We start from the raw sequence: 19,040 nt of genomic DNA, 5'->3' as shown, positions 1-19,040 counted from the left end.
TGCCATGGACTTTCAGTTGCTCCTTAAACCTGATACTAATCAACATTCATTATTTCTTATGTAAGTATTTTTAAGGGAAAACAATATTAAGTATTAGGTTAATAAGTATATTAAACATTTTAAAAACTGTTAAAGAGCACTGTAATTTCTTTCAAGAGTCTTCAGACTGATTCAATGAAGTCTACTTACTTGGTGACAATAATACAACAACGAAAGATGCTCATGTGCTTCACAAATTCATTGTTATTGATTTAATCAGCTTATTAGCCACTTCAAACGCCAAAGCAACCTTTGTGTACAAGTTTAGGCTGCATCATTATATAATCTATTCCTCAGAGCTTAGCAATGCTTGGGTTGCTTTAAATAAAATGCTATGTATTCTATTGAAAAAAGATACTAAAATACAAACATTTGATTTAAAAATTCTAGATTTTCTCCTTTTGCTTGCTTAGTCATTCCATTTTTCTTTTTTAAAATACATGATTAATATTTTTTAAAAAAATCTGGATTTATTTTGTGTGTGTGTGTGGACTATAGACCAAGAATGAGGGTTTTTTTCCCTTGACTTCTTGCAGGGAAGATCTTATTCTTTAAAAAATACCAACTCTTACTGAAGAACATCTATGACACTGACTTATCAATGTGCTTATTTCTATGAGGAATTCTTGTAAAGAATCTTATTTTCAGTTCCGCTGAGTTTTCATAAACTTCCTTCTCTCTTTTTCACCTTCTTATTATTACAGGCAGGTTTGACTGGCCTACACTCTTAGCCCCATGTTTGGCTGAAAGGTGGCTATAATATCCTCCCCAAATCAATAGCCCCCTTAGCTTTCTGGCTGGTTGGTATTTTAAAGCCATGTACCCATCACAGACAGTTGCAGGGACTTTAGCATCTCAGGGCCTTTCAGTCTTGGGCTGGGAGGGGGAAGGTTACCAGCTTTGTCTTGGTTTTCCTTCTGCAGTCTTCTTCTTGTAAGTCTTTTTAACAACATATCTATGTATAAGAATAGAGTACTTATGATTCAGGTGATTCACTGATGCTTCACCAATTTTCTTCTTATTCTCGTAGCTTTTTACTCGGCTTTAATGTAAGAAAGAAGATGTTTGAAGTGATGAAACAGAGCATGGCAATGATATGTTTTGAAAATGTTTATGTTCACCAATATATGGAAAATAAAAAGACACATTTTAGTCAAATATTTAGATGTTGTCTAGAAAGATGAAGCTGCATAGTCTGGACCCGTCCTCACCCCCTCAGCGTATTTTCTGTACTAAGTGTGTTTTCAGCATATTCATTTTTCCCCCATGTCCGTGTAGCATTTCATGAAACCATGTAGCATCTTCTGATAAGGAGTCAGGTTTTCTCTTTTTTATTTTGGTGGATATAATTCATTATTTATAAATCTTGTGTATGTCCTCTGTTGAATACTGATTTTACAAAATCTGATGACAACAGATAAAGCTTTCTTCCTCATTTGCATTCTACCTGAAGTATATCTAGAGGTACATTAAATATTATATCCACTGAACATTAATTTTAAAAGTATCTATCATCATTTGTATAATTAAATAATATTATCAGAATCTCACTTCTCATACAACTGCTTCCTCATTGTTGTTCTAGCTTTCAGTCACAAAAACATTATTAGGTAGAAAGATAATGTTTTTGTTTCTTTCTCTTCAGACATTGTTAGTGCTAAGGTCTCTTACGCATAACTGCCAATATGGAGGAACTTGGGAAGAACTGCCCTGGGGGGAAGCGGAAGTGCCCCATCAGATATAAAATAACATGCAGAGCAGTTTGAATCTCAAGCATAACAGGAATACACTAAGAAAATAAATGGCATAAAATATGTCTACAAATAATTTTTGTAAAGCAATAGCAAATTTCCATAGACTTTAATGAATTGTGAAGGAGATTCAATCTTAATAGTTTGGTATAGTCTTTATAATACCTTTAATATGACATAAATCTGTTGGCTGATTCCAGAAATATACTTCCTCTCATACTTCCCTTCACCCCATCCTCACTCTACGCAATATTTATATACTCATTCAATTGTGTCATGAATTTTTTTTACAATGGAACGCACAATGAAAGTATGTTTGTTATTTAATTCACTCAAGCCACAGGACTGCCCATTAGCCTCTCTTGTCGAAGAGACATCAGCCTTTGGAACCATCTTTCTTCTGCTTCTGCCTTGTCAATAAATAACTATAAGAAAAAGAAGAAAAAAAATAAATATACAGCATCGTTAAATAGATAATAAAGTCCTTAAGATTTGTGAATATCTGACATCCTCTATTACATTCATCTCTAGAATGCATTACTAGCAAGGAATGTATGATGCATTGCAGTGCAATAACAAAGTGATTTCAATTTCTATTAATTTCTGGCGTTTTCTGAACCAGACTTTAAGTCAAGGACCTATTTTTAATGCCAGAAATCAATACTAAAATATACAGTGCATTCAGAAAGTATTCAGACCATCTTCACTTTTGTTAATTTTTCTTTTTAATAAATTTACAGACATTTCTAAAATTCTGTTTTCACTTTGTCGTTATGGATACTGAGCGTAAATTAATTAAAAAAATGAATTTCAACAACTGTAGAATCAGGCTGAAGCAAAACAAAATTGACAAAAATGAAGGGGGTCTGAATACTTTCTGAATGCCCTGTATATTCATAGAATGCCATTGAGCTGCACTAAATAATCAAATTCTTTGCCCAGTGAAAGAAATTTGGGATTTCACATTTCTGTTTTCCAATTATTATCCATACTATATATATCTAAAACACAACAACAACAATAATAATAATAATAATAATGGGATCTTGGAGGTCATCTAGTCCAACCCTGGCTGAGGAATTCTGGGAGTTGAAGTCTACAAGTTATAAAAGGGCCAAGTTTGAAGACTCCTGACTTAGCAGTTGGACTTCATAGTATTGCTCATGCTACAAATTTAGTCAGGATTTTATAGAAGTTCTTGAGTATTTTTTTAAAAAAGAAAACATATACACATATGGATAAACAAATTGTATAACCTTATCTCTTACACTCTTTATAAATTATTTTAATCAAAGACTGCCATAATTAGCAAACTTACATTGGGATGGGCAAGTGAGTTTTCATCCTGGTATTTGATAGCAGTAGGAATAATTCCAGGCTTTACTTCTTTTTCAGTAATAGCAACACCAGTGTTTGTAACTTCTGTAATTCCAGGTTCATTTTTGATATCAGCAGATTCTGTGACCTAAATGTATTCATAAAACAATCTTTATAGACAAACTAATTCTTCTATGAATCGTTTGAGAATACTTCTGCCTTGTAGCAGACCTGCTGAACTTTCAAAAAATTAACCTGCTGAATCATCAGTTGCCATTCCCCTTTTGTGGCTTTGATCTTCTTGTCCCTCAGGAAGGCCTTATATTGTTTTTTTATATAATTGATTAATAGTTGAAGGTGTTCAGTGGATGTGAAGGGGTTCTGGCTACGATAACTGTCATTCCGTTGATCACCACCATTGAAATAAAACTAAATAAATATATAGGAGTACCTCATGCATGTTTATATGTACTAGAATTTACCCAAACAATTCAATAAAGGATGTGAGAAAGCAAGGAATTGCAAGGTGTCTGAAAAAACTGCACCAAATAATGTGTGAAGAAAAGAGCAGGAATTTCTTTTTCCTTTTAACTTGGTTAATAAGAAATTCTACTCTCGAGATAACTCTGAACTGGGGACAAATTCTGGGATATAGCACAGCTTGAAAAGGAAAATCTTCTGCACACAAAAGTAACCTTGTGTTTGTCTGAATATATAAAGTACATTTCTCACATTTAAATACAGTGTCATGGTAATTAGTGAAATCTGTACTCAACTTAAAATGGCCAGGGATTAGGATTACTACTAGTAATATTGGTATAAACAGTCAATGTCAATGACAGTTGCATTAATATATCGATTCCACCACAGTATTCACAAGGATCCTATGCAAAGAAAAAAAATATTGAAAAGTTACCTTTTTGACTTCTTTGCTCGATCTGAATGTCTGTGGAATAAAAGAGTCACTTTCAATTGCTTCAATTTCTTTGACTCGTTTTACTTGCTCAACAAGACTGGTTTGATCTGTGGAAAAAGGTACAATGTCAATATTGTTCACCATCCCTTTAAATATTGTATAGTGTAATATATTCCTAACGTTTTTCTTCTGCTAAGAAAACAGAAAAGTAGAACATAAGCAATGGTGCTACCAATGAGATTCTATTTGTAAGTGACAAAGAAAACAACCATTTACATAAAACACGAATAGGGTGGTCTGCTGACCCCACCAGTTAAATTTCATTATAGTTGTAATGCCATCTCCCCCGAACAAACAGTAAATAATTTGCAAGAGGAATGCATCTTCCAAGCCAAAGTAGGGAATATGCTGTTACGTTTTGTATTCATATTAATACTGTATTCATGTATATTATTTTAATATTCCTATGCAACTTTTAAAATGAGTTCCCCCAATATTTTTGCAATTGGGAAACATCTGAAGAATTCCAGAGTTAGAATACATGAGATACATATGTTCAGTACAGATAGAAATGAAATAAGGGCAGATAAAATATACTAAGAGCAACAAAAAGATGCATTAGAACATATTCATAGAATCAAAGTGTTGAAAGTGACAATTTAGGCCAGCAAATCCAATTCTATACTAAATACTATAGGAATTCCATTTACAGCATGTAGTCTGATAAACATGAAAAACCCAAAGAGAACTTATCTTATGAGAGAAAGCTCCTTCAGATGACAGGGAAACCCAAGGGTGTGAGATACTTGGTGAGTTAGGAAAGGTCAATGCATAGCCTAAAGCTATGATTCATCATCTAGACATCTCTTAAGCACTTTTCTTAAAAAGTATCAGAACACCAAATACTCCTTAATATGTTCGGTTGATATGGGGCTAAGCAACTCAATTCTTCTAGAGTATTTCATTATTGATTCATATAAACAATGTATGCTAATTTGTTGATAAGTAGATTGAATTTTTCAGAATATTTAAAGCTGCACTTTGTTAACTGAAATAATGGAAGAAATATTAACAAATCCCTTCCCATGCTGTCATATTCTACAGCTGAAATATATTTGGCACTACAGTGATTAAATGATGCGAGCCACAAAAGAAGTGGCTTAGTGTCACTAACTATTTGTTAAGGTATACCCATTGAATAATGTCTTTACTGAAACGATGGAAAAGAGTCCTCATTAGGTTGGACAAACTGTAACAGAAAGCCTTAGATAATGAAAATCCATCTTCTTCAGTGTTCAATATTTCCATCAGTGCCGTTTAGATAATATGCTGGCCTTTCTTTTTAAGTATGTTTGCATATCACAGTTATACTAAAATAAAGCATACATATGCAAATACTCTTTCTCAAGTATATTCATGCATGTTGATTTTCTGATACCCATGAACCTATCACAATTGGTGTAGGAAGAAATGATACAGTCCATATGCACTCTGTCAAATATTATCAACATTTTACAATATAAATACAATATAGGAATCCATAAATAGATAAAGGCATGACTCAGATATTTGAAGTACTCTAATGCAAGTGACAATCATAATCTGGGGACATGTTCCTCAAGGGAAATAGAATAACAGAATGTTTTCCTGAATTACTTCAACAATATTAACTGCATAAAAACAGACTGGAAGGAAGTTGCATCCATTAGTCTACAATATTGTTGACAAACACATTATTGGTAGATAAAATGACTTCCATATAGTGTTTGTCAGATGTCAGTAGAAAGCATATATATTTCATACTAAAATAAAAAATAATGGAGTCAGAAAGCTAAGAGGATACAGAAAAAAAAAAATCAATACTAACTCATTGGACAGCAAGTCCTTTCACTCTAGGCAGACTTTAAATATAGAACTATTTATATTGGTGACTGATGTGTTGATGCCATTTTTTCATACATAAATCATTTATTCTAGAAGAATTACAGTTCTTGCTTCTAAATAGGATAAAATAGGAAAATATGAGTGTACAAAAAAAGATCAACATAATTTTCTGAGGACTTTGGTAATGCCTGGATCTGAGTCTTTAATTTCAATCACTCTGTTCAATTCGCGTGGCTTATATCTGTAGGTCATCACTACTGTACTGTAGATGAAAGCTCTTGAAAGCAGCAGATGGCACTATATAACCAGTCAAATGAAAAGATGCATCCTACAGGATTAAGGGCTCTTGTTTTTAGATAAAAATGCACCTTACTTGCCTTCATGTGATTTGTTTTCATAAACCTAAAAGTCATAACAATGTTTAATGGGCATGGTTTTCAGCTGTTTAATGGCTACTTGGCAGGAATTAGTAATTACATTAATTTCAAACTGTCAGGGAAGTTGAAAAATAATAAAAATATAAGAAGTATAAGGATATGTTTTAAAAAACCAGATATTCTATATGTAATGCAGAACTAAGAAATGTGCATTTTATGAAACACTCTTATTTAGCTGATATTACACAAAATTCTATACCAGAACATGCTGTTACCATGGGTTTATTAATGAAATGGCATTAATAGTTAATGCCTTAAGGATTACAACAAGCGTAACATATAAAGATATGCATATGATCCTGATGATACAGCTGAAGCACATAAAGAAAAAGAACTGATATATATAACAGAAGTGATTTACTGTATGATTTAGACCTTATTCTATTATATTGATTAAGAAAATCTGCAGTTTAGGCTGAATGGGAACTGGATCTATAATATACAAGCAGTTACTATATACTGAAAGGGAAATAATTTTTGACATAAGGCAGGCTCAAATAAATTTGTTAGCACTCTTTTATACTGAAGCCTTTCAGATATAAAGAATACATAGTTCCATTATATTGTTTTTGCAATCATAGCATTTGAAGTATTAGTTACATGTATTACACATTTTCTTTCAATTTTAAGTACCAATAAAGGAGAACATTTATAGCTCAGGGTTGAAATGACAGGTCCTTGCTCTCTAAACGTGGTTGTTTTCTTGTAAACATTTCATTACCCAAACTAGGTAGCACTGATGATGTTACCTAGTTTGGGTAATGAAACATCTGCAAGAAAACAGCCAAGCTCAGAGAGCACCAAGGACCCCTCAATTTTAAGTACTGCATTCTCTCAGGACTCACTCTTCTGCATTTCTCTTGAAAATAAAGGAGTCACTGCATTTGTTAACTTTATTCAAACTACAAGCTTATTCAAGGTCACAAAATGATGTAGAAGAAAACCGGGGAATGTGGTACGAGCATGAAAAAGCTACTTGGAGCATTTGGCCAAAGATAAAATTTACAGACTTTGGAGTAAACATGAGAAAGATAAATCACTTTCTTGATCTCCTATTGCCTTTCGGGAAACACCTATAGAGCAAACCAAAACTAGGACATTCGAAGTGGTTGTATAAATCATTTCACTCTCACTGAAAATTGAAAAGGGGGACACATTCTCAACCCAGCACAAACCCACTTCTACACACCCTAACAAACCTAGATTTAGATAAAGAATTGACCCAGTTAGTGCTGACATCAGGATGAGCTTTGACATGGCAACTCTTCCCTTATAGTAGTTTATTTATAGAAGGAGCAGTTGAAGTACAAAGACAGAATGAACTCAGCCAAAGCTTTTTGAACTTCTATTTTATAGAACTCTCACTGGCATATCTTGGATTAAAATTTGATTAAGTCATTGACACACTAATTGCTCTGGAGCATAAATTTCTCCATTTTCTTTTATTGGAAAAATAGTTAACTAATTTATTAATTTATATTTAAATACAGTTTATATAATGTTATGACTTTAGTTATTATTTAGATTTGTTGTACACGTCCCAGAGTGACATGTTTGTGGGATGGGCAGTTGTATAAATAATAAAGATAAATAAATTAGATAAATGTAATGCTTTCATTTATCCATGTTAAATAATAGCATAAAACTTTATAAAGAAGTCCTTCAAAAATCATAATATGGTAGGAATCCATATTATGAATCATAACATCCTTCAAATTGCAGGATATTTGCTGCATTTCTCTCCCTCCCAAAAGCCTAAAGTTTCATAGCACTATGATCAATTTACAACCTCTGCCACTGCTGCTAGGTTTCCATTGTTGAGTTCTCATTGATGCTAATTAAAATTCTACAGAAAGAAAAGCTGCAGATTTCTCAGGAACTTGCCAGTGAATGTTGTCTGCCAGCCATCTCCAAACACCCCATAACCATGTACAACCAGCCTGTCAGGAGAGCTAATGCAGACTTAGTGGGGCACATCACGATTGCCATTGTGGGTTATATCAGATAGACTCAGCTGTATTTTTTTCTCAACACACAAAAGCATGATATGTAATTCAATGCTCAATTTACCCTTGTCTCGCAGGAGATTTCCCCCCCCACTAATTGATAGAAATTAAGCCATTAATCAAGCCACTAGCCATCATTCAAACCAGAGAAGATGAATACAAACTTTCATCATAACCACCTTCCCCATTTTAGTGTTCATTAGCATTAATTTTTAATGTAATTATGCTATTCTTTTACACTGAGCTCATAAATTACTGCTCTTTTGTTGCTTGCTAGCCTTGTAAAATCCAAGGTAATGCTTTGTGCTCTATTCTTAAAGGCAATTACTAGCTACTTCTATCTTTTATATCTATATAATAAAAACTTTATATAGTAAGTTCAATTAGCATAGATATGCTTATATATAACATATATAGCATGCACATAAACACAGATTCTACCATTGATATACTGGCGGTATTGTGGAAGGGGGTGTTGAATGATCAGGCACTTTTTGATAAAGTTGTGTAGGTATCCATTTTGTTGGATGATGTTGTAAAGACAGTTTCCTTTTTCCGATGTTCTGGGTTATTGCACTGCATTGGTGCTCATCTGAATAATATTGTTACACAGTTCGCCTTGTGGAGATGGGATTCTTACTTTGGTAAGAAGTTAATTAGTGTGAGTTATTTTTAGCAAGCTATGAAAAGAATAACATTACCATACCTCAAAAAACTCTCAGAAACAAGCAACAGACTGTTACAAATACACAACTCTGCATGTCTGTCCTACATAGTGGCTGTTATGGTCAGTACCCTGCAAATAGATGACCTTTTTTCTTGAGCTGGTAGGTATTTTGGCTTACTTAAGATGTTTTGGAGGGCTTTAATTGGTTTCTGTGCTATCTGCCCAGCTTCTCGAGAAATACATTCGCCAACTCTTATAATAACCACAGTTGCATCTGGCTTATTTAAGAATAGCTGCCAGTGATAGTCCCTCTATTGAAAGCAACTCACCAACCTAAGGTCTTAACAGAATAACAGAGTTGGAAGGAACCTTAGAGGTCTTCTAGTCCAACCTTCAGCTCAAGCCTATGCCATTTCAGACAAATGGCTGTCTAATCTCTTTTAAAAATCCTTCCTACTTTTTTCCTTGGCTCTCTGGTCTCTGACTTGACTGGCTGACTAACCTCTTTGGTATTTGGCTGTTGTGGACTATTTTTCCCTCTCTATTGCTGCCACATCTCTGTTTCCCTGTACCTGTTCTTTGTTTGCCACTTACAGATTGGCAAATCACTTGTACACTGAACCAATGTATTTCCTCAATCAGAAACAGTATGGTGACAGACATCCAAGTACTACCTTGAGAATTTAAATTACTCAAAGATTAATGTGGGAGTTGAATTCAACAACTGGTCTACTGTAGGGGTAACTTTTTTGTACAGAAGACATATTTGAAACTGAGATTATGTAGTTAGGTATAATCACAAAATTCATGGTAGAGATGGCCAGTTATACAACTTCTACGGGTAGTCCTTGACTTACGACCTTTGTTTGGTCCAGAATTATGACAGCCTTGGAAAGGGTAATGTACGGCCCAGAATGCATTTCTAGACATTGCAAAATGTTGCACCTCCACAAATGTTGCCGTCACAAGATTGGGGTCTGCAACCTCTTCACACTTACAACAAATTATCAAACATCCCATGATCATGTGGTCACCATTTGCAATCTTCACCAGCTTCCCCATGAGGATGCCAGCAGTGAAAGTTGCAAACTATTGCCACCTACCTACAGGACTCCCTCTCATCTCTGGAGGCTGGCTGAAAGAGCTGTCTCCCAAGAGGAGCTGAACTCCTTTGGCAGGGTGCAGAAACAAAGCTAAAATACTGAAAATTTCCGCTCTGCTCCTGCACCCTGCCAAATGAGTTCCCTTCCATGCATGGAAGGGAGATGAATTTCTTTGACAGCAAAGAGCAGAGATTCAGCCAGATAAGGTAGGGAATGTGGGGTGAATGTTTCTATACTCAGAAGTTGAAAATCCTGTTTGGATTTCAGCAGGGAGGATTTTCAGCTCCTGAGCAGAGCCTCCCTGGATTTCCTCCACCTCACTGTGCTTCTTTCCTGGGACTCTGTTTAACAACCTGTACAATTGCTTAATGACTGCAATTGGGAGTGCCAGGATTGCAGTTGTTGAACCAAACAGTCATGTGGCCAGTCACATGATGTCTTGTTTAACTACCGCTTCACTCAATGAATGAGATACTAGCCCCAATTGTGGTTATAAATTATTGACTATTTATATATACTAGAAAGTTAGCTAACTGCTATCCCAAAAGACAAATAAGCAATGAATGGAAACTAATCAAGTAGAGAACCAACCTAGAAATAAGGAGAAATTTCCTGACAGTTAGAACAATTAATCAGTGGAAATGCTTGTTTTCAGAAGTTGTGGAGGTTTTTAAGAAGAGATTGGACAACCATTTGTCTGATATGATATAGGGTCTTCTGCTTGTGCAGTGGATTAGGCTAGAGGACTCCAAGTCCATTCCAACTTTGTTATTCTGCTAAATATATTTCAGAGTACCATGTTATTTTAATTTTAACCTTGCAATTGAGTCCACATCCCATGCAGAAAAGATCCTTTGTCAAAAAAAAATATCTGCTATTTTCAGTGATAAGCATATTCGCTCTAGGATGGCCTTTTAATAAAGACAGTCTATTTTACAATGAGTTTGGAGTACCTATTTAACTTTCAAATATGTTACATATGTTGCACTTGCCCAGTACAGTGCTGAATTTATAGAAAACAGTTTCTGGCAGAGATCAGCTAATAGGATTTTTTTTAAAACTGAATTGATTATTCACAGACAATAACTCAACTCACTATTGCAAATGCATCAACTATGTAATAAGGAACTATTAAGATTATTGATTTTCTGAATCCAATTGATAGCTAACAGACTAAATCTGTACACTGATATTTGTATAACTAATACCCCAAAACTAACACTTTTGACATAAAAAATCCCAATAGACCAAATGATGTAAATAAATGAAAGTTTAAAGCCTTACTCTCAGAAACTCAAATCCAATATAGAGCTATGATAGACTGTAGCATGTAGTATCCACACATGTATCTGTTAAGGAAATAATCACAGATATATGTAGGTTTTAAAAAAAAATTTACTGGCTTATTTAAAACCTGAGGAAATGGTGCCTGGAAATGTAAATAGGAAGAAGCTCTATTCTATGAGCCAAACTCCTTAGTATCCAGACCTTTATCTTTATTTTATTAAAAATAATCACCTTCTAGGAAATTACAAAGGCTTATCTGAGAAATGAATTATTATAATTTTTTTTTTTTAAAAATAATGGCTTACTCTTTATAAGCCTCCCAGAGTCACCTTGTTGGGGAGATGGGTGCCATATAAATTTAATAAATAAAATAAATAATAAAATTATATAAATAAAAAACAAAGAACACCCAAAGAATATTGCTGGAAATAAATTGTGTATATTATTCATTTAAATGCGAAAGATGAATTTAAGCCTAGAGTCATTTGCAGCCAGACAGCATCAAATAGAAGGAAAAACAGGCAGGAATAAAAGTTACTTATAAAAGTTACTTATTTAAGTACATACAGTCTAGGAAAGCTTTTAAGAATGAGTCACATATATGTATTTTTCTAAATTCTTTCTTGATAGAAAAATGATTTTTTCCTTCTCAGTATGATTACCATAAGATTTATTCAACAGAAACCTTAATATTAGGCTTACAGTTAGACTGCATGCTATATTAGGTAGTAAATAACCTGACAATCAAATTTTTGAAAAGTATATAATCATAAACCTTGATTCAAAAAGTATGTGCAATTTTGTCATTTGAATCAATACACATTAAATTTCTCATTTGCAATAACAGCTATATTCACAAAAGCTGTTTCCAATGCACTGCTATCCTTTACTTTGTTAACAGTATGTAATTAATAACCTTTTCCTTGAGAAATTGAAACAATAGAATCTGATATTCATGTTATTTTATATTTCAATTTATATAGGGAACCAAAGAACTAATAATTTATTTTTTAATAAAAAAAAGTTGTACCAGAAGGAGCCACTGGAACCCTTGATTTTTAACTAATTTTTATCCTCAATACAAGTAATGAAGAATTTTCTTTTGATTCCTTTATGATTCTATCTTTACTATGTCTTCTTGTGCTGTAGTAGCATTTTTGCATTAGATTGTATTAAATTCTACTAGTGTGTAAATGTAATAAAACTATTCATTCTCTAAAATACACTGCAAAAGAACAATGGTTAAATTGGTAAGTGGGTTCTATTTAATAATGGGAGATACAAGCAATATACTGCATGCCCTTGACCTTTTCTGATCAATAGGGCCCAATATTAAAGACACATCTCATTTTTATAACTGCTAAACTGAAAACGGCATTTATGAAATAGCAGAGATTTTGTAATAAACTGCCATTCTGGTATTATTTATTCTATTAAAAATGAACTTCAGTTTCACATTATTATTACACAAACAGGAATATCTTTCTTCATGTGATCCAAGAATCCCAACTATGGTACTGTTTAGATATGATTTAGTTACTCATGTTCAGGTTACAGAACATGAGACAGTGCCATAGACAAGTGGACACTAATCAGCCATAATGATGAACAATCTGCTGTTGTCCTACATTGTCCTTTAAAACCCTACTTGGTCAGGAAGCTGATGACAAATCGAATGTATTTGACCAGGGACTATGTGTAGGTTCGTGGAAATACCTTGGGGAAAATAACCAGAAATGTTACAAAAACATAAAGTGCAGAAACATGCCTTAAGCTCTGGGAACAGAGGGAATATTAGGAAGACACTCAGGCTGACTCCTTCCTAACCTCCTGAGATATAAGAGGGAAGGAAAGAAAAACACAATCAGATTTACAACATACTGTTAACATAGCCCACAATATCTCAATAAAACATACAGTAGTCCTTGTTTTAAGGAGTCTCGTCTGAACAAGCTCAAAGCTAATAATACTTGAAAGAGCATGAAAAAGTAGGATCTCTTGGGTGTAGACCAGGCACGTCAAACTCGAAACGTCACGTGACGTCGCACAACATATCAGGCTGGTTTTGCCATTGCCGGCAATGGGGTGGGCGCGGCTTCCACATGATGCGTCCGGCCCGCGGGCCGGCAGTTTGACACCCCTGGTATAGACCCACTATTTGGGTTTACTTGGCAGTAGCCACATTAAATTCCAAGATAATATTTAATATTATCCCTGTTAAATTTTTAAATGCATCGTAGCATTTGTCTATTTTGATTTGCTTCTAGATAAAAGTGATGCTGAGGCTGTTTTTAAGTTGCTGGATTTTTCATTTATTTTATTCTTCTACATGTTTTATACTATAGTTTTTGTGCAATTGGCTGTTTTATGCTGGTTTGAACTGTATATATTTTTAAAGTTTGCTTTGGAAACGTTATTTGAAAACTGAATGAATGAATAGTTTTGATGATTAAAATTTAAATCTGTACTGAAGACAAATATTATGTTATTAGGAGGTACATGATGAAACAAAAATACCCTGCTATAAGCTCTTTCTAGTATTTTCTTAAATTTAATTTAAAATTAAACTATTTGGCTTTACTTTATCAGCTTTTGCAATAGCTACATATAGTTTTAGTCTTAATTATTACTGGCTGATAATTTTATCTATACTTCTCCATGTAAGAAAAGATCATACAATACAAAAAAAAGAAAGAAATGGAAAAGAATAAACTTTGACATTGTTTAAATCATCTAAGCTATAAAAATGATCACTTAAGAAGAGTAATAATAGTGTAAATACTAATTTTAAAAAATCAATGATTTTTACAATGAAACTGAGTAAATTATACTTGTTTTTTGTTATGTTACTTCTATGATATAAATATATTGTTAAATCTCTTGTATCATATTAATTTCTGTTATAAAATCATGGTAAAAGATATACATAACAATAATGTATATACCAGATGTTACCAATTCTCTATTGTTTGGAAATTCAACACCAGGTAGTTATGTCAGGCTAATAAAACAACATTTACTCTCCAGGATCATGAAGTACATATATAGTTGGAGATGCTTAGGTACAGCTTGAACCTTTGCAAATAATTAATTGAATATATATATATATATATATATATATATACAGAATACATAAATCCTACAGTTTATATAAGGAATTTTATGTACATCTAATTTATACCCTTTCTTACAAAACATTCTGCTGAATGTTTTGTTATTCAAAATGCAATCTTACTTTATTCAAAATGAAGGCATTTTAGTTATTAGTATTTACAATAGTGTTTACAATTAATTCTCATTAATAAAGCAATAACTAAATCATGCAGAATCAAAATTCAAATGGAGTTTTTTCAGTATATACACTCTAATATGATAAAGGCCACATAGTTAGAGTTCAGGTCACTGTCATAACAATGAACTTTAATAAAACTAACTGAACATAAAGTGTGACCTTTGGCAATACCTAATGAACTTAAGGGCATTTAAATATATTTTCTTAATATTAGGTACAGCACTCTAAGATATTATGGCTATCTGGGCCATGACCTCATACACTAGAACTCTGCTGTATCATATTATCTTGCTCTCAGTCAATTAAATTAGGAAACAATGTGAACTTTAACTATTCAGTGTAAAATAAAATGACACCTAACCTTACTAAAACTGGCACCCTATTATAAAGGAACATCATTTTTAATAAAAAAAAAAAACTATTCCAAAAATACATGGGAGTGAAAATATCAGGTAGAACAAATAAGGACATGACTATAGGTAAATTGAGTCTCATGTCTGTTTTGAGTAAGACATTTAACTAAGCACTGCAGTATAACTGACCATATATAAAATTAAGACTTGTCAATATTCCTTTTTTTTGAGCATAATGTTAGATGACCTTAAATAGGCAGCAGTTTAGAAATTGTATGCATCAAATAAAGACATTTCTAATTGCTGCACATAAAATAACATGAATTCTTTAAGCAAGCATCGCTATCTGATTAAAAGTTATTCAATATAAATGAATGCTGCATTTGAAAGATGGAAACTCTTTAAACCTTCATTTGGAATTTTCCAAGAAATGTGCCCTTTCTAGGCAACAGGAAAATGATTCTGGTGAAAATAAAAGATTACTTCATTTTCAACAATGACCTTTATCTTATAAAATTGCAGGAAATAATTAATATAAAAGTCAGAGTCCTCAATTCACTTTACAAATGGAAGTTACTGCTGCAAACTCTGCCATCTTCATGGCTAAATCAAAATGGATAAATGGCTAACACTCAAACCACTCCTGACTCACAGTCTCTCTCTCTCTCTCCCTCTTTACAAACGCTGCATGAGCACGTGAGCACACACACACACACACAGATGTTCCTTTTGCTATATACATGCCCAGTGCAAGTAAAATGAATAGCTTTTATAGGCATAGTTTATACACTCTTAACTTATATCCTATATTTATTATCTGTGCTGAAAAAAGAAGAAAGCTCTATTTTTAATTAGCTATATTTTTTCCAAAATATTTTGATTAAATAATAAACCACTGAAATAAAAAGCATCAAAATTAACTAATAATTAAATAATCAGAATAACAAGGTATATTCAGTGGATATGATAGGTATCTACCAAGAAGCATAGGTATCGGTACTTAATAACATTCTCTTCTATCATATATAATTGCTTTATCTGAAAAACTGCACTAAAATCTTATTTCATTTTTTTTGTCACATATCTTCCCTAACAGATTGTTGTAATGTTGCAGGCATAATATAGCTCGAAATTCAGCAAACATCTAACAAAGTACCCCATGACACTCTGAGTAGCAAACTACTGTAGTTAAGCAGGAGATGGATGTCATGATAATTAAGTGGATACATAGTTGGCTCAAAAATCATAATGAACGTTCATCAATGCTTCCTCATCAATTTAAAGAGAGTTATTCTAGGTTTGTGCAAGGATCAGTTCTTTTTATCAGGGCTTTGGATGAAAAGTCAAACTGGTTTGTAGCTGATGCAAAATCGGTTAGGATAGCTAGTGCAGACAGAAATAAAAAATAAAAACCATCTTGATAATTTTGTGAAAAGGTCTGAAAGTTACATAATTAAATTTAAGAGAGACAAGTATAAAGTTCTTGAGTTAGGAAACAAAACTCAAATTCATTAGTACAGGGCAGAGGCTACCTCACTAGGTAACGCATTGGTGATAAGGTAGTTCTTCAGTGGAGAAAGGAGAATTAAATGGCTTTGAAGAAGTAGCAATACTCCTCAAAGATCAGAGTCTTAGATTGGGAGTGCTTCTTTGTCTAATTATGTTATCTGAGGTACAAGGGTTGGGGGAGAGAGCATTTCTAATTTAGCAAACAAATTGCATTTACTCCTCTACAGAGATAGTTGAGCATTCCTTATACAATAACGTTATGGTTTGATTATTGTAACATGTCATGTAAAACTGTCCTGGAAGACTATTCAGAAATGTAGCACTCAAAATTTTAATTAGGTGACTAGGGGGGAAGATAACTTGCCAGTTTTAAGAGATCTATACCAATTGCCAATATATTTCCACATACAAGTCAAGGAGATAGTTTTAAAGTTCTTCATAGCAACATGAAACCCAGTTACCATAAGAACACCTGAATAATAGTTTGTCAGATTGCCACCACTATATTAGTGAGGTATTTTTCATTGGTGGTACTCAATTGATGAAATTAATTGCCCATCAAAGTCCCATCAACATTTTATGCATTATGCAAGAGATTTTTTTTTTTACACTGACATGTACCTCACAAACAACTATGTTTTAGAAGGTAATCTGAGAAAAGAGGTATATATATATATATAAAAAGATTAAGTCATCTTCAAATTATGCTCACTTCTGATGACTAGAAGAGACATGTCCTATAGTTTTCTTGATATCAATTCAGAAGTGTTTTGTCATTGCTTTCTTATAGCATATTTCTCTGCATCCAGGTCTATCTAACAGCCTTGGTATTCTAATGGGTCTCCAATCCAAACGACTAGGCCTAGTCTTATTCACTATCTAAGCAGTGATAGTTGCTTATCTACATTATACTGAATGAACCACGTTTTAAATATTGTATAGTCAAAATTATTTTTGATATTACAACAAATTTGAATTGTTCAACTACATTTTTATAGTAGGTTGATTACAAGTTTTCTTGTAAATTTTTGTGCAGAACTATTCTGGGATATGTTTTTCTAAAATATAATTTTAGTAATAAGTGATATAGAAAGGCTTAGTAAGTATTAGTCCATAACAGAATATCTCCTGGTCTGAGGCACATTTCTACCTTTAGTGAAGTAGCATTATTGTTCTGGTAAGTGATATATAAAATGCATGAATGATTGATTGAAAAGAAGTATTTATGATTTCCTGAAATTAATTTTAGTAATTATGGATGATGTAATTTCCTGACATTAAAACAAACTTACTCATGCCATAAGGTGCTTCTTTTCCACTTGGAGATTTAGCACTTCATACCATTGAAGAAAAATCAATGTAGTTTACAAAGTCTAAAGATTTTCCATTCTGGTCTTGACTTTATAGGAGGCAAGATTGATAGGAGGAGTATTTAAAGCTGAAATCTAGATGAATGATTTTGTATTCTTTTATAGCAGCTCTCAACTGACACTTAAACAATTTAAGTCTAGGCATTATTGCAGTGTCTCCTCCTGGATAACGTACAGTGTCAGAAAAAGATCTTATCTCAGATACCACCTGTTTTAGTACTAAACCTGAGAGAGCTTGTCCACAATGCAGGTTATAGGATTACCCATTTTTGACATAAGTATTATATTTATTTTAAAGGCAGGAAACCAGCATTATACAACTAATATCTGGAATGTTTGAAAATCTATCAGAATCGCCTATTTGATTTCCTATTGCACAAAATTTGATTTATAGTTTTTAGTTACATTTAAAGAAAAAAACTAAATGAAAGAATAGTTATTATTTTTAAGATCAAATTCTTTTGGTCTTTATTTTCATATTAGATCCATTCATCTAAATCTGTATGCATAGAAAATTAGATGTCAGGAAGAAGGCTACGCTAGAACCTTTCTTCTTGGTAACTACAAAAATCTTGTGCATATACATAAATACATAATATTTATGTATTATGAATGAGATTACTTATGAACCCTAACTTGCACTTTGAAATTCAAGACAAATTAAACTCCGGTTCTTATTTGTAAAATGGACCTAAAATTATTTTACTTAATGAAGAAGAATTAGAAGAAAATAATAACATACTAACTTCATGAATACTGATAATTACTAGAAACACATGTTTCAGATAAAAGACAAATACATTACATATTATAATATTTATATTAATATTCAAGTTCATATAGTAAACATTATTTTTATTTCAAGTGTGAAATAATAATATTAGTTCCTACCTGAAAATTACTGTCTCTTCTGAGGAACAATTTAGTTAATTTATCCTCATTGCGCATACTCAGATGGGTTTTATTTCTAAGCTCATACAGTACGATGTTCTCCAACTATGTGCTATATGAATTGTTCATATAAATGGAACAAATTAAGCCACCTTCACATATATTCAATCACACTTGTAGTCTTGATTTCTTCCCTTAATTTGTGGCCAGGACACCAT

General features: G+C 32.9%; 1 protein-coding gene across 1 annotated transcript in view; it reads right to left on the bottom strand.

Annotated features, from left to right (window-relative positions):
* Positions 1 to 1,883: 1,883 nt before the first annotated feature.
* The window catches only part of RSRC1 (arginine and serine rich coiled-coil 1), a 151,392-nt gene continuing 134,235 nt past the window's right edge, over positions 1,884 to 19,040 (bottom strand). The window contains exons 7-9 of the mRNA XM_015831818.1: positions 4,024 to 4,169; positions 3,109 to 3,255; positions 1,884 to 2,215 (exon numbers count right to left, since the gene is read on the bottom strand). Of these exons, the coding sequence (XP_015687304.1) occupies positions 2,123 to 2,215; positions 3,109 to 3,255; positions 4,024 to 4,169 (386 nt within the window). The 3' untranslated portion in view covers positions 1,884 to 2,122. The remainder of the gene's footprint in view (positions 2,216 to 3,108; positions 3,256 to 4,023; positions 4,170 to 19,040) is intronic.

The sequence above is a fragment of the Protobothrops mucrosquamatus genome, unplaced genomic scaffold (genome assembly GCF_001527695.2).
Source record: "Protobothrops mucrosquamatus isolate PMUCROS unplaced genomic scaffold, P.Mucros_1.0 scaffold_281, whole genome shotgun sequence".
NCBI classification, from domain to species: domain Eukaryota; kingdom Metazoa; phylum Chordata; class Lepidosauria; order Squamata; family Viperidae; genus Protobothrops; species Protobothrops mucrosquamatus.
The sequence above is the reverse complement of the archived record's forward strand: the minus strand, read 5'-3'. Positions and strand labels throughout refer to the sequence as shown.